The sequence below is a fragment of the Orycteropus afer genome, unplaced genomic scaffold (assembly GCF_000298275.1).
Source record: "Orycteropus afer afer isolate SDZICR_OR568_19922 unplaced genomic scaffold, OryAfe1.0 scaffold00459, whole genome shotgun sequence".
Classification (NCBI taxonomy): domain Eukaryota; kingdom Metazoa; phylum Chordata; class Mammalia; order Tubulidentata; family Orycteropodidae; genus Orycteropus; species Orycteropus afer.
In genome coordinates this window covers 692,784-708,909 of record NW_006922046.1, presented here as the reverse complement: position 1 = coordinate 708,909, position 16,126 = coordinate 692,784, and the positions used below count along the sequence as shown (strand labels likewise).

At 36.6% G+C, this 16,126-nt stretch overlaps 1 protein-coding gene across 1 annotated transcript in view; it reads right to left on the bottom strand.

The window, feature by feature from the left end:
- Positions 1-433: 433 nt before the first annotated feature.
- ZNF507 (zinc finger protein 507) overlaps positions 434-16,126 on the bottom strand; it is a 77,116-nt gene continuing 61,423 nt past the window's right edge. The window contains exons 5-6 of the mRNA XM_007954334.2: positions 906-1,040; positions 434-800 (exon numbers count right to left, since the gene is read on the bottom strand). Coding sequence (XP_007952525.1) covers positions 434-800; positions 906-1,040 — 502 coding nt within the window. The remainder of the gene's footprint in view (positions 801-905; positions 1,041-16,126) is intronic.

Sequence of the window (16,126 nt, the reverse complement as noted above, 5' to 3'; positions counted from 1 at the left end):
ACTTGACATGTCAAAGTTGAGAATGAAGAAAACTAACCTCTGCTTAAGATTGTGCACTTTTATAACAGTAAGTTTTAGAACAGTTCCTGAAAAGCCAATTCTTAACCCTTGCTTGTATGTCTACACTATGATAAGCTTTTTAATGATAAATACATTCAGCACTAGGAAAGGGTGATAGAGAGTTAATACAGGATTACATTTTTGCTTCCTCTTAAAAATCAACCCACTTCCCTTCACTCAAAATATATACCACTTACTCATTTGGAATTCCTTTTATTACATTACAAATCTGTTTCCAAAGTCATTGCTGTCATTTCCTCAAAAATCACATAATTTCTTCTTCTATGTAGTAAATTATTTGACATTAGCACAAAGGCAAAATTGTCGTTTAAAGGAATCTTCTAACCTTTCCCTCTTCAAGTCATCATTCCATCTAATTTGTGTTTAGAGTTGTGTTGTGGTCCTTATTTAGGATGATGTTTACAATTTCACCCTCATGCTCTTTCATATGATCCAAGAGGTTTTCTTTGCTGGTTGATTCAAAACCACAAATACAACAACAGAAGAGTAAAACACAATACTCCATACTGGGAGTGACCAGACTGGAGTTTTTTTCTAAACTATATGAGGTATTACTTGTCAGGCTCAGTTTCTCACTCTCGTTGGGACCTACAACTTCACAGGGAGTCTGGGAAATCAGCTCTGAGGATGACACCAAATTTTCTGAACTTCCAATGATAGGGTTGGTTCTCTCTTCACTGCTGTGTAATAGAGTCTTTCCAGGGGATTTCCCCAGAACTCTTAAAAACAAAACAAAACAGCAAATTTTCAGTTGGTGCTAATGTAGGTCTAAAATATTTAATCCTAACTTTATATATAACAAGAGAGGAAACAGGGAAAATTACCTGCCACTTTGTGAAATTGCATCATTAATAGCCTTGTTTACTTGTTCGTAGTTATAATTTTGGTCACTTGCATGTTTCCACATGTGAGACTTCAAAGAAGGAGGATGGCTGCATACATACCCACACAAAGAGCATCTGAAAGACAAGTGTAGGAAAATCAGAGTGATCTATAACACCATTTTTTAAAATAATGATTCTGTAAATTATTAAATTCCTTCTCCTGAAGACTTATTGTATGTCACTGAATCTAAGATGTCACTGATTGTAAGATGTGTGGCCTATATCAGTGCAATACAACATTTTATATTATAAAGAATTTATAAGAAGCAAGACAAACATTCCAGACTTTAGCTATTACAATATTTGGAAAGATTCCTAATAAGGAAACATACAAAATCTTTGCTCCAATTTACTTAACTACACATACAAACAAAAACACACAAAATCAATACAACACCAGAGGAACCTAGGTGGCATGGTGATTAAAGGGCTTGACTGCCATACTAAAAGGTCAGTGGTTCAAACCCACCAGCCATTCTATGGGAGGAAGATAAGGCAGGGTACTTCCATAAAGATTTACAGCCTGGCAACTCTATGGGGGCAGTTCTACTATGTCCTGCATGGTCACTACCAGTCACAATAGACTCTACAGTAGTGGAGCAACATCTAAAAAGCAAAAAGGAATTAAATAATCTTCAACATGAACTTTGCTCTTATTTACAGACTCACAGACAACAGAAACAGTAGTCCTAAAAAAATAAAAATAAAAATTGGCCCATATAATTGAGTACCTTTGGTAAGATCTGAATTCAACAATGATGTACTTTTTAAAACTTAACTTGGTTGGGGAAGTTTCAGGTTTATAGAAAACTGAACAGATATTACAGAATTTCCATACAATCCCTCCCCTTCTCTAAATTTCTCCTAATATTAACATCATACATTAGTGTAACAGATTTGTTACAACTGAAGAACCAATATTGATACATTATTATTAAAGTTAATAGTTTACTAGAGTTCATTGTTTTTGCTTTTCTGAGTTTTGATAAATGCGTAATATGTATCCATTACGGTATTAAACAGAACTGTTTCACTTCCCTAAAAATGCCCTATGTTCTAACTATTCATTCCCTCTCCAAATCTTTGGCAACCACTGTTCTTTCCACTGTCCATAGTTTTGCCTTTTCTACACTGCTAAACTGCTGGAATTATACAATATGTGACCTTTACAGGTTACCTTCTTTCACTTAGAAATATTGTATTTTCATACAAATCACACACATTATACATTTTTTGGCCAACCACACACCCTCCCCCACCAGGTATTTTTATAAGCATGCTATGAAAATTTTTTACAACACATAAAGAAATTAGCATAGAGGATGGCCCAAAACCCATATAACATGCATAACATGGGTGTTAATTGGAGAAAAATACGGTATGCTTTTAAGGTTAAGGAGCTCTGGTAGCATAGTGCCTAAGGCATTTGACTGCTAACCAGAAGGCTGGTGGTCCAAACACACCAGCCACTCCTCGGAAGAAAAGTTGGGCAATCTAGTTCCCTAGTGATACCGCCTCGGAAACGCCTCGGGTCGCTGAGTTGGGCCCGACTCGACAGCACACAACAACGACACCTTTTTATGGTTGAGAGCTTATTTCTTTTTTATCACAGAATACTGTTTGCACTACAGCTTATTGATATACCTGTTGAATGACATCTTGGTTGCTTCTAGCCAGCTACTGGCAATTATGAGTAAAGCTACTATAAACATTCATGTGCAGGTTTTTATGGTAGACATAAGCTTTCACTCATTTGGGTAAATACCTAGGAACACAATTGCTGGATTGTACAGTAAGTCATGTTTATCTTTTTAAAAACTGCAACAGTATTTTTTAAATGCCATTGTTGTATGTGTGTGTGTAAAATAATTGCACACTAAACAAATCAAGTAACTCATCTGAACTATTCCCAACAATAGACATCATAAGCATTAACAAAGCACAAAGAAACTGAATGGTGTAAGTGTAAATAAAACAACACAGCAAGGAGTAAACCTTATTGTAACCCACCAATTTGTTCTGAGGCATTAGGTCCAAGGCCAACAACCTTTTACCTCAAGAAATACCAGCCCCACTTAAAGGTGATAAATAGGCCTATCTCAAAAGAAAGTAAGTTCAAACTTAGGAAAAGATGTTCAATCTCACTAATGATCAGGGAAACGTATCACATCCATCAGACTGGCAGAGATAAGTACATCTAACAATGCCACTGTCCCAAGGATGTGGAGAAATAGAATGCACAAATTGTTAGCAGGCATGTCTAAGCATTCTGAAGAACAATTTAGTATAGTGAAACCTGTTAAAGCTGGAATCTGTATAAGGCAGAAACCTTTCAAAAAAGGAAAACTCAAATATTTTCCACTAAAATAATTACTTCAGCCTAATATTCTCTGAAAGCCAGAACTTGCGAAACATGGACATAACCAGAAAATTAATACTGCAACTCAAATATAAGGAAGTACAGATGCAAAAGCCAGAAACAGTTCTAAGAAGAACAAGAGTCAGAGTGAAGGCTAAGTCTTCTCCTTTCTTTTACACTGTTACTGTGTGTGGGTACGACCTGTTTATCACTACTGTTCTTTGAGTACTTTTTTTTTGGCTAGTAAATTTTTTTCAGTGAAGAACAACATCTGTAAGTTTGAAAGAAGGTAAAAAATGCTAGTAAGTTCCTTTATTTCTATTAAAATTAGCAAAGCACACTTTTTCCTCTTGTCTTGAAAGTTTTTACTCTTATCTTTAATTTTTAGTTTTCAGTTTAGCTATTTGTAATTTTGATACACATTATTACAATTTTCAAAATCTACTCCTTCATTTCCTTGAAATTCTTTCCTTCAAAATTTCTTGTTTTGCCCAAAACATAGAGAAGCATTTTTTCAATACATTCAATGTGTGTACAAAAGCAAAATCATTCTTCTCATGGGTTTATTTTTTTCATAAATAAATAATTTAGTTAAGTATGCTTACTTTATCATGTAATTATATTGATAGTTTTCATTTTTTTCTTTTTATTTGACACATTTACATTTTTGAGATCATAAATTCCTTAATTTTTATAAGAACTTATTTTGTTTTTTTAAAACCTTCCTTCATAGCCGTGGACAAAAGAGTGAGAAATTTATCTCTGAAACAAAAGTCTGATGTTGTCAAAATTATAACCATAGAGAAAAAGACCATCAAGGAAACTAAGTTCAAGTGCAGCAAAATGCAAATCTACTCAATTATAAAGAAAAGGACAATTGAAAAATACATGAACAGCACCAACATAAACTTCAAGACAGGGACAGAAATTAGCAGAAATCAAGAGATCTATTTTTGAGTGGTTTCTTCAAGCCTTCAAAAATGTAACTATTTCACTATCTATCCTGTAAAGGAAAATGAGAAAACCTTTAAAAGTTAAAGGATTCTTAGTGTTTAGAGCTTCAAGACAAACAAAAAAAACACAGAATCACCTATAATGCAGTTTTGTAGGGAGTCAAACGAGGTTCACTAAAACGTTATTCAAAACTGGTTCACAAAATTAAGGAAATATGATGCTAAAGACATTACAAATACTGATGAAACTGCTTTATTTTACAGAAAACCAAATCAAACCCACTGCCATCAAGTCAATTCTGGCCTCACAGCAACCCCTATTGGGTTTCCAAGGCTGTAAAGCTTTACAGAAGGAGACTGCCTCATGTTCTCCGCATGGAGCAGTTGGTGGGTTGGTACTGCCCATCTTCTGACTAGCAGCCAAATAAATGCCTTACCCACTACACCATCAAAGCTCTTACTACTTTGCAGGGCAATACCTAATAGGACTCTGAAAATGAAGGGGGGAAAATGCTCCTGGAATTGGTTTTCCAAAGAGTAGCTTACTGTCCTCTTGGCCACATTTGCAGTTGGGGTATTTGAGAAACCATAGGTAACTGAAAAGAACAAGAAACCATGGTGCTTTAAGGATACCAAAATTAATCAGCTTTCAGTGGAATATATATGGAATAAAAAAGCTTAGATGACAGCAACTATTTATGAAGTTTTTTTTTTTTTTTAAATAAACTCATCCACAGCATGAAAAACAAAATCAAATTATTCTTTTGTTCATTGACAAAGCTACCTGCCACCAGCTACTGCCTCAAATAGCAATTTTTTCCCCACCATCCATGATATTGGTCCTATAACCTCTGGATAATAGCATTATCCAAAATATTAAAGTAAACTACAGGAAGCTAGGCTTCAAACAGTAACTGCCAACATTGAGATATGTAAGATGGCATTGGAGATTTTTGGGAAAATTGATGTCCTTGATGTAATTTCATTTCTTTAGTAACCAATTAAAATGATTAGGGAAGAAACTGTAAGAAAATGCTTTAAGGACTGCAGTTTCTCATTTGGCAGTGGTAACAGTATGCAAAATAAAATGGTTACTGAGCCGGGTAACACCATGCAGATTCAGGACACAATATATGCCATTTATAGCAGTGTTTCAGAAAATAGGGTCAGTGTGGCATCTTACACTGATACTGACAAAGAAATTGCCACAGAAATAAGATGATATAAACCTACAAGGAGCTGTGGACTCAACCTAAAGATAACAATGATGAAGATGATGAAAACCTACCATTAGAAGAGCAAAATAAAGTTTTTAGCTATATAAAGTCACTGAAGGAATTCAGAAAAGTTAAAGAAGACCTAGAGTTTTTTGATAAGAGCAAGGACTTAGAAATTTGTTTCAGTAATTTCATAAAAAAAAACTATAAATAGTTGACATTACGTTTTTATTAAAAAGTGAATTTTACCCCTATCTTTGCTTAAATGGTACATGCACAAATCTGTACATAATTTGAACAAACATGCAAATTGTAAAAAATGGTTTTGTGTCTTTTTCAGTCCTATAAATTGAAAAGAACACTTTGTGGGTGCTAATGAGGTAGTGCCTAAGGCATTTGACTGCTAAGCAGAAGGCTGGCCGTTCAAACCCATCAGCCACTCCTCAGAAGGAAAACTAGGCAATCTACTTCCGTAGTGATACCACCTCGGAAACCCAAGGAGGGGTCGCTATGAGTCAGGACCAACTCGATGGCAATGAGTTAATGAGGCAGAATTCTTAACAGAGAGCAATAGAAAAGTGTCAATGGCAGAAAATTTGTGAGACCTGGAAAAACAAGGCAGTTCCACTGAGTTCTGACTCTCGCTGGTTTTACTGTAATGTCTAGTAAGTCTGAAGAGGCACATACTTGTGACACTGCAGTCCCAGTTCCAGGTGTCCACACTACAGACATTCTTGTGATGTGTTCCCAAGAACACATACGCAAGAATAATGTTCAGTGTAACTTACCTATTCTTCCAAAGGGTATGGAAATAAACTGGTTATTTTCATATAATGAAACAAGACATAGTGGTTAAAATCAAAGTACAAGATCTATACTTATCATCATGAATCATTTCAATAACAAGAACTGTTCACTGAACCATTTAAATGGTGAAAATACCTAAAGAACAGTATATATTATTTATTATAGTCACTGTAAGAGCTGACTAGAGGGCAACTAACACCCATATCTATATATATCTATATCTATATATATTTGGGTGTGTATAACTTTATAACTTTGCTGTATATATATTATATACACACACATGCACATATATATATGTACACACACACATACATGTGTGTATATATATATACATAAACTTTATAGTAAAGTTACTTAAAAATGCCCAAAAATGATACATCAGCATCAGGGCAGTGGCTACTTCTGGGAAGGAAGGAGTAAGGAAGTAAGGTAGTGAGGTTTTTATCTGCATCTACAATGTATTATTTCCTAAAAATATAGTAAAACGTTCAAAATATTTCATTATTTAAATATTTGAAAAATCATTAGCCTATTCTCTTTAAGATTTTATAGCTTGTATAATACAACAAAACCATTTTATTACTGTTTACACACATAAACTAATCTTACTTTGTTGTTGTTGTTGTTATGTGCCGTCGAGTCAAACCTGACTCATAGCGACCCCTCCCTTGGGTTTCCGAGGCAGTATCACTACGGAAGTAGGATTGCCCAACTTTCCTTCCGAGGAGTGGCTGGTGGGTTTGAACCGCCAGCTGTCTGGTTAGCAGGCAAGTAAGTGTCTTAGCCACTATGCTACCAGAGTTCATTTTATTTTATCCATTTGACTATTTATATCTGGGATGTGACAATTATTTGACAAATACCAATATCTAGTTGGATCTGACCCATAGCGAACCCTCCTTGGGTTTCCGAGACAGTATTACTATGGAAGTAGATCGCCCAACCTTTCTTCTGAGGAGTGTCTGGTGGGTTTGAACTGCCAGCCTTCTGGTTAGCAGTCAAATGCCTTAGGCACTATGCTACCAGAGCTCCTATAGAAAGGCCAGTACTTGGCACTCATTCCTGCTCCTAAGTCATTAATCTGGTGTTCATATCTATCACTTCACTCATCACACTGTGCTTAGTGTCCTATTCAAGCCGCATAGGACTGGTTCCTTGAAAGCAGTAATAGCCCTGCATCACTGTGGCATGAACTCAGCTTCTTGTTGTCGTTACATGCCGTCGAATCAGACCTGACTCATAGCAACCCCTCCTTGGGTTTCTGAGGCATATCACTACGGAAGTAGATTGCCCAACCTTCCTTCTAAGGAGTGGCTGGTGGGCTTGAACTGCCAGCCTTCTGGTTAGCTGTCAAGTGCCTTAGGCCCTAAGCTACCAGAGCAATGGGCAAATAGGAGGTGAAATAGCTCAAGGCCAAGTAATTATTGCACATCCCCATCTAATACCTTTCAAGTACAATGACTTACATACATCAAACACTTCCATGGTAAATGTGATATAGTTAAGGTTGTGTGTCAACCTGGCTTGACCATGATTCTAAGTGGGTTAAGCAGTTGTGATATAATCATTCCCATGATGAAATCTGATGCAAGGTAATCACCTCCATGATGAGATAAGGTATGAGCATCCAATCAGCTGAAAGGGTATTTCCACAAGGGCATGATCTGCTTCCAGTATATGGATGTCCTGGGAAAATTCTTGGGCTTTCTGTTGGATCCAGCATCAAGCTTATCATCATCTAGTTTTTGGTGCTGTAACACACTGGCCTGCCATATTTCCTGTCAATCTTAAAATTGTTGTCTTCACTAACAATCTGCCATTTTACCTGCTGATCTTGGATTTGGTATCTGCTGAAGTCAGCAGTTTGCTATACTGTTGATCTTGGGTTTGTCAGGCCCTGAAGTTACGTTGAGTCAGGAAAAGCTTCCAGCTTGACGTCTGACCCAAGAATGTGGGAACTGCCATTCTCTACAAGAATATGAGCCATTTCCCTGAGATAAAGTTCTCTGTCTATATATAAACTTCACTGGTTTTGCTTCTCTAGAGAAGTTAGTTTAAGACAGTAACTGATAATAAAAAGGGGAATATAAATAAAATATTGGTTCTTCAGATTCTTCATCTCCTCACATCCATTCAGGCTTGCCTTGAAGTCTCACCAGGAAATTCTGTATTCAGAATGAGCCACAAAATGCTACACACAGTAACAACCACCAACTTGTTGCCATGGAGTTAATTTTAACTCATGGTAACACTCCATGTGTCGGAGAACTATGCTCTATGGGGTTTCAATGGTTGATTGTTAGGAGGTCACAAGGCCTTTTTCACGAGGTACTTCTGCATGGACTGGAATCTCCCAACTTTCAGTTGGCAGCTGAATGCGTTAACTGTTCGTACCACCCAGGGGCTCTGCAAGCAGCAAAAAGTCCCCCAAATGAAAAATCAGTCTTACACAATGAAAATTTCATACCTCAAGAAAACTAGGTCAGAAAATAAATGCCAAAAATAACAAATTCATCACACAGAAAATCCCCAATGTACTCAAGCCTTTTAAAAATAAGAATAATTAACTATTTGGTTAAATAACTGCTTTCCTTTTCTTTTTTATATCTTTTGTAAATAAACTTTTTATTCTTGAATACTTTTAGAAGTTTCCCCAATTGTTTACATTGTACATTGCTATGGTACATCTGTCAGAAATAAGAAATCAATATTGACACATTATTAACTAAACTAATACTTTATGTGGGAGCTCTGGTAGCACAGTGCCCAAGGCACTTGAATGCTAACCAGAAGGCTGGCGGTTCAAACCCACCAGCCACTCCTCGGAAGGAAGGCTGGGCAATCCTACTTCCGTAGTGATACTGCCTCAGAAACCCAAGGAGGGGTTGCTATGAGTCGGGGCCGACTCGACGGCAAATAACAACAACAACAACAATACTTTATGTAGATTCCATTAGTTTTTACCTAATGTCCTTTTTCTGTTCCAAGATCCTATCTAGCACACCCCATTAGAGTTAATCCTCTTGTCACTTTAGGATCCTCTTGATTGTGACAGTTTCCTGACTTTCCTTGTTTTAGATGGACATGATAGATCTGGAGTAATGGATGGGTGTTTTGTAGAGTATTTTTCTCACAGTTAGATTGGAATATGGTTGTTTGGAAGAACATCACAGAAATAAAGTGACATGTTCCTCATATCATACTATCAACATGACTTAATACTGTTGATGTTGACATTGATCACCTGGCTGAGGTCAAGTTTCTCCACTGTAAAGTTACTCTGCCCCCTCTCCTCCCACATGCTTTGGAAGGAAGTCTCTATGTACAGACCATACTCAAGGAGTGGGAATTATAATCCACTTCCTTGAGGGCAGAGTATCTACATTAATTATTTAGAATTCATCTACATAAGAAATTTCTCTTGCTTCACCTATCTATCAAATTTAGCTATCTACTTATTTATTTATATGGGTACGGACACATGGATGTTTATTTTATACTTTGGGCTACAAGTTAATACTATGTTATTATTGTTCCAATTTTGACCACCGGAGACGTTTTCAGTTAGCTCCTAGGTACCTTTGACATATTCTCATAGTTTTCTTTGTTGATTACTTCCTTACTTTCTTGAACTACAAAATGCTTCAGACTCATCAGTCCTAGATTAGGTCAGCCATTTCTCTGGTTCCTTTTTTTGGAGAATATTAGAAACCAAGATCTGAGTGCCAGATAATGGCTTGACCTTTTTTTTTTTTTTAATTGTGATGTGGGGGAAAGTTATAGAGCAAAAGTTCACACACATTTTGTTTCACGGGTATTAATTGCAATACCCATAATCTAACAACTCTCTCCCCAGTTCCTCCCTGTGGTTACCTTTTTCTTGTGTCCTTCTTTCCTATGTATTTCAGCCCTCTGAGCTATCTGCAAATGCTGCCCTTCTAATATCCCATGGTTGACTATTCTAAGGAGTGTACCTACCTGGTATAAATGTTCACCTTTTAAGTCTGTCCACTCTCTGGCTGGAAGTGAATTCAATTCCAGGCCCAAAGGGTGACTAGGAGCCACAGGCTTAGGGGTTTTACCAGTCTCTGTAAGACCAGTAAGCCTGGTCTGAGTTGTGTTCTACATTTCTCTCCTACTCCTCCCAGGATCTCCTATTTTGATCCATTTCTGAGTGATTAACATAGGTGCCTAAGGAGCTCTGGTAGCATAGTGCCTAAAGCACTTGACTGCTCACCAGAAGGCTGGCGGTTCAAATCCACCAGCTACTCCTCGGAAGGAAGGTTGGGCAATCCTACTTCCGTAGTGATACTGGCTCGGAAACCCAAGGAGGGGTCGCTATGAGTCGGGGCCGACTCGACGGCAAACAACAACAACAACAACAACAACAGCTAGACACAATCTAGCTCTTCTGGTCTCAGGGTCATGTAGGCTGAGGTTCACATGATCCACTAGTCCCTTGGACTAATTGTTTCCATACATCTTTGGTTTTCTCCATTTTTCTTTCCGCCAGAGGAGGAAAGACCAATAAGATACAAAGACCAATTGTATCTTAGATGGCTACATGCAAGCTTTTAAGAACCCAGTTGCTACTCACAAAGTAGGATGTAGAACAGTGTTTTTGTGTAGTATGTTATGCCAATTGAGCTTTATGGCCCCCAAAACCATGACCCCAAGCTCAAAGGCCCAGTGACTCTCCCTCAAGGTATTTGGCTATGGCTAAGAAGTTATCATAACTTTGACCCATTAGCTCTAGTATATATGAACATTCTTGTAGTACTAATACATATGTAGAAATACTGTCTGCCAAACATGGCATATTCCCTTTTGCCTAGATAAACCTGAATCATTTAGCCCATCCACCTAATACTAATGTCTGTTATTACTGATAATGTAGTATTGTGTGTATAAAAGAATTTATCTTCATTGTCTGTACCTCTTGTGCTCCTCCCCTTGTCTTCCTTTTCCTTACTATTATTGGGCTGGTCACTTGCTTCTGGTATACTGCCTTTCCCTTTACCCAAGTATTTGCCTCTTACCTATCTAGTAATTTTCCCTCCCTTCCCATCCCTGGTAATCAGCAAAAAAAGTTTCCTTCCTTATGTAAATCTTTCTTTGACTTTTCACAATAGTGGACTCATACAATATTTGCTCTTCTGTGACTGACTTATTTCTTTCAGCATAATGTCCTCCATGTCAATCCGTATTATAAGGTGTTTCGCAGATTCTACATTATTCTTGTGTTGCATAGTATTCCATGGTATGTATGTACCATAGTTTGGTTATACATTCAACTGCTGATGGACACTTAGGCTGTTTCCATCTCTTTGCTATTGTGAAAAGTGCTGCATTGAACATCAGTATGCATGACTATTTTTTGTAAGTCCTGATTTCAAAAATTCATTGTAGAAAAGTAGAAAATACAGGGGGAAAAAAAAAAACCAGAAAATCACCCAAAACCTTACTACTAGATATAACCATTATCATTTTCATATACTTTTTTTAGTCCTTTAAAGTACATTTATTATTTTTTTTATAAAATTAGGATCATGCAAGTCTACTCTTTTATTGCTATTCCCTAATATAAAAAATTTCTATAGTAAAGTATTTAACGACTACCTTGTATTCCATCATTGGATAGTATTCATAGAGTTCCATCTGCTACTTCTCTCTTTTTTTATACAAAAAATATAATTCTAAAAATTGACAATCATATTTATATAAGAATTTTAAGCACTTAAGGCTTTTTATAAAGTCACTGAGAACACAGCCCTAAAGTGATCATTTGTGATAGCATATGCTCATTCTTTCAAAAAATATTCCAAAAATAAAATAGAAAAAGAAATAACCTATCAATAGTTTTTCCTAAAAGCCTAGTATTACAATGCCTAACGTCAATAGAGGATAGCCAGCTTCTTTGTATTTTAAATTAGATTGTTATTTCAAAATTCCTGAGTGTAAAAAAAGCTTTCAAATTCTTTTTATGAAGCTAAGAGAACACTGATACCGAAATCTGGCAAGAGTAGTACAAAAAAATCTACAGACCAATCTTACATTCTCAATGTAGATATTCTAAATAAAATCCTGGCAAAGAGAGAGTCACAGGGCATTAAAAGACTGTAGCATGATGAAGAGAGTCTTATTCTAGTAATACAGACAAGTCAGTATTAAGAAATCTATTAAAAGAAAAGTCATATTTTTGTTTTTGCAGAAAATTTAAAACACACAAAAGTAGAAAGAAAAGTATAATAAATTCCCATCACCCAGCTTCAACAGTTACTGATAACTGTCAATTTTGTTTTATTTATCCTCTAACTTTAAAGGAAACTTAAGACATCATATTTTACCTGTAAATATTTTGATATGGTATATCTAACAAATAAAAACTCTAGTCCTCACTCAAATTTACCTAATTTTCACAAAAATGTCCCACTCAAACTAGAATCCAATCAAGATTTACAGATTGCATTTAGTGGATATCTATCTAAGATGTTTAACAGCTTCCCTGGCCTCTACCCACTAGATGCTAGTAGCTGCTTGTTGTTATGTGCCATCAAGTCAGACCCGACTCACAGCGACCCCTCCTTGGGTTTCTGAGGTAGTATCACTATGGAAGTAGACTGCCAACTTTCCTTCCAAGGAATGGCTGGTGGCTAGTAGCATTGTCTCTGAATTGTGACAACCAATAATGTCACAGACATTGTCAAATGTTCTGTAGGGGGCAAAATCATCCTTGGGAGAGAACCAGTGATCTGGTGGCTTCATGAGATTCATGGTCAGATTCTTTTTCTCTTCCTTCCTCTTTCTTTTTTTCCCTAAATACTTTATGAGTGCAGCTGTGTGTTTCCTATCATCATATTTTAGGAAACACTTACACTCTAAATCTAACAAACATTCTTAATAAAAATTCTCAAGAAAATAGAATAGATGGATAATTCATCAACATGATAAAACATATCTATCTTAACCCCAAAACTAGTACAAAGCTTAATGAGGAAACATTAATAGCATTTTCACTAAGCTCAAGACAAAATAAAGGATGTTCACTATCCATACAATTATTTACAATGTTCTGGAGCCAATACAATTAGACAAGAAAAAGAAGTAAGAGGCATAACTATCATAAAGGAATGTGTAAAAAATGATTTGCACTGCATTCCCCTGGCCTGGTAACTTACTTGGTTAGTCTATAGGTCTGATTCACTTGGGAACAAATGCATTGACATATTAGGTAAATGTAAGCAGAACCTGAGTATCCTACAACATCTAAGGCAACATGAGTATGATCGGAACATCCAGACAAAGGTTTCAACAGAAATTATGAAATAGGGTTTGACTTACCATTTAATTCCTTTTTCACACTTTTAAGTTTACTCTACCAAAAATAATAAGGAATAAATAACTAATCCCAGAAAAGTGGCTATTTCAAATTTTATGATGAACCTGAAAAATCTTTATTTCTCTGTGGAGAATTAACTAATTCCTTCAAAATGAAACATTTTTTCCTCTAAATTAAAATATCAGCTAAATTGTTTTCTGTTAAAATAATTCAAAAAAAAGAAAACCTTTTCAACAACTTGGGTTTTTCCCCAAGCCAACACAACTGCCTAAAGATTCAACAAACCTATATATTAAAAGACCAAAATGAATGTCAGAACAGACTCTGAAATTTGATCTTGAAAGGAGATTAGCTAAAGTGGAATGGATGAAATCATGAAGTAAAAGAGCTGAACAGAAGATTTCAAAAGGCAGCTCAAGAAGACAAAGTAAACAACTATAATGAAATGTACAAAGACCTGGAATTAGAAAATGAAAAGGGAAGAACATGCTCAGCATTTCTCAAGCTGGAAGAACAGAAAAAATGTAAGCCTCGAGTTGCAATATTGAAGGATTCTATGGGCAAAATATTAAATGATGCAGGAAGCATCAAAGGAAGATGAAAGGAATACACAGAGTCACTGTACAAAAAAGACCAGGTCAATGGTCCTCCATTTCAGGAGATAGCATATAATTGATGCATAACCAATGGTACTGAATGAAGTCCAAGGTGCACTGAAGAAAATAGTGAAAAACAAGACTCCAGGAATTGATGGAATACCAACTGAGATGTTTAAACCAATAGATGCAAAGCTGAAAGTGCTCATTTATGCCAAGAAATTCAGAAGACAGTTACCTGACCAACCATCTGGAAGAGATCCTATTTGTGCCCATTCCAACAGAATGTAGCAATTCTCCTTAATATCACACTCAAGTAAAATTTCACCGAAAATAATTTTAAAATCATGGTGGCAGTATACTGACAAGAAACTGCCACAGATTTAAGCCAGACTCAGAAGAAGATGACATGGGACAAGATACCAGTAACTTAGACAAGAAAAAGAAGTAAGAGGTATATATATCCTAATGGAATGTGTAAAAACGATTTGCATACTGTTTATGTCAGATAGACCTTGGCTAAAAGTAAAAAATACCAGAAAGATATTTACCTGTGTTATGGACTATACAGACGGATTTGACCACGTAGATCATAACAAATTATGAATAACGTTGTAAAGAATGGGAATTCCAGAATATTTAATTGTGCTAATGAGGAACCTGTACACAGACCAATTAGGAAAGGTGTACATCAGGGCTGCATCCTTTCACCACACTTACTCAATCTGTATGCTGTATGCTGAGCAAATAATCTGAGAACCTAACTATATGAAGAAGAATGTGGCATTAGGATTGGAAGAAGACTCATTAAGAACCTGCAATCAGATGACACAACCTTGCTTGCTGAAAATGAAGAAGACTTGCAGCACTTACTGATACAGATCAAAGACTACACTCTTTAGCATGCAATACACCTCAACATAAAGAAAACAAAAATCCTTACATCTGGACCATCACAACTGCAACATCATGATAAATGGAGAAAAGACTGAAGTTGTAGAGGATTTCATTTAACTTAGATCCACAATCAATGGCCACTGAAGCAGCAGTCAACGAATCAAACGAGGTAATGCACTGGGAAAATCCAATGCAAATTGTTTTAAGTGTTAAAGAACTAAGACGTCATTTTGAAGACTAAAGTATGCCCAACCCAAGTTACTGTCTTTTCAACAGCTTCATAAGCATGTAAGAGCTGGACAATGAATAAAGAAGACTGCAGAAGATGGCCGAGCCCCAGAGAGGCAGGCATGTGGCTTGGGCCAGCTTTATTTCAGGGCTAGGCACCAGAGAGGCAGACATACGGCTTGGGCCAGCTTTCTTTCAGGGCTAGGCCCTGGAGAGGTGGGTGCAGAGTGGTTAGGAACAAGTAAGAGAGACGAACTTGTCAGTTTGTTGTCCTGTGGTGGCTTGCATGTTGCTGATGAGGCATGTTGCTATGCCACCAGTATTGCAAAATGCCAGCAGGGTTACCCATGGTGAACAGGTTTCAGCGGAGCTTCTGAGCTAAGACAGACTGAGAAGAAAGAAAAGGCCATCCACTTCTCAAACAATTGGCCAGTGAAAACTTTATGAACAGCCCTGAAACATTGTCTGACATAGTGCCAGAACATGAGCCAATCATGTCAGAAGGCACTCAAAATAAAACTAAGGAAAAGCTGACTCCTCAGAGCAGAGATGACCTGAGCAATATGAATGGAGTAAAGCTTTTGAGACCTCCACTGGCTGATGTGGCATGACTCAAAATGAGTAGAAAAAGATGCAAATAATCATTAATAATCAGAACATGGAATGTACAAAGTATGAATCTATGAAAATTTGAAGTTGTCAGAAATGAAATGGGATGCATAAAAATCAATATCCTAGGCACTGGTGAGCTGAAATGGACTG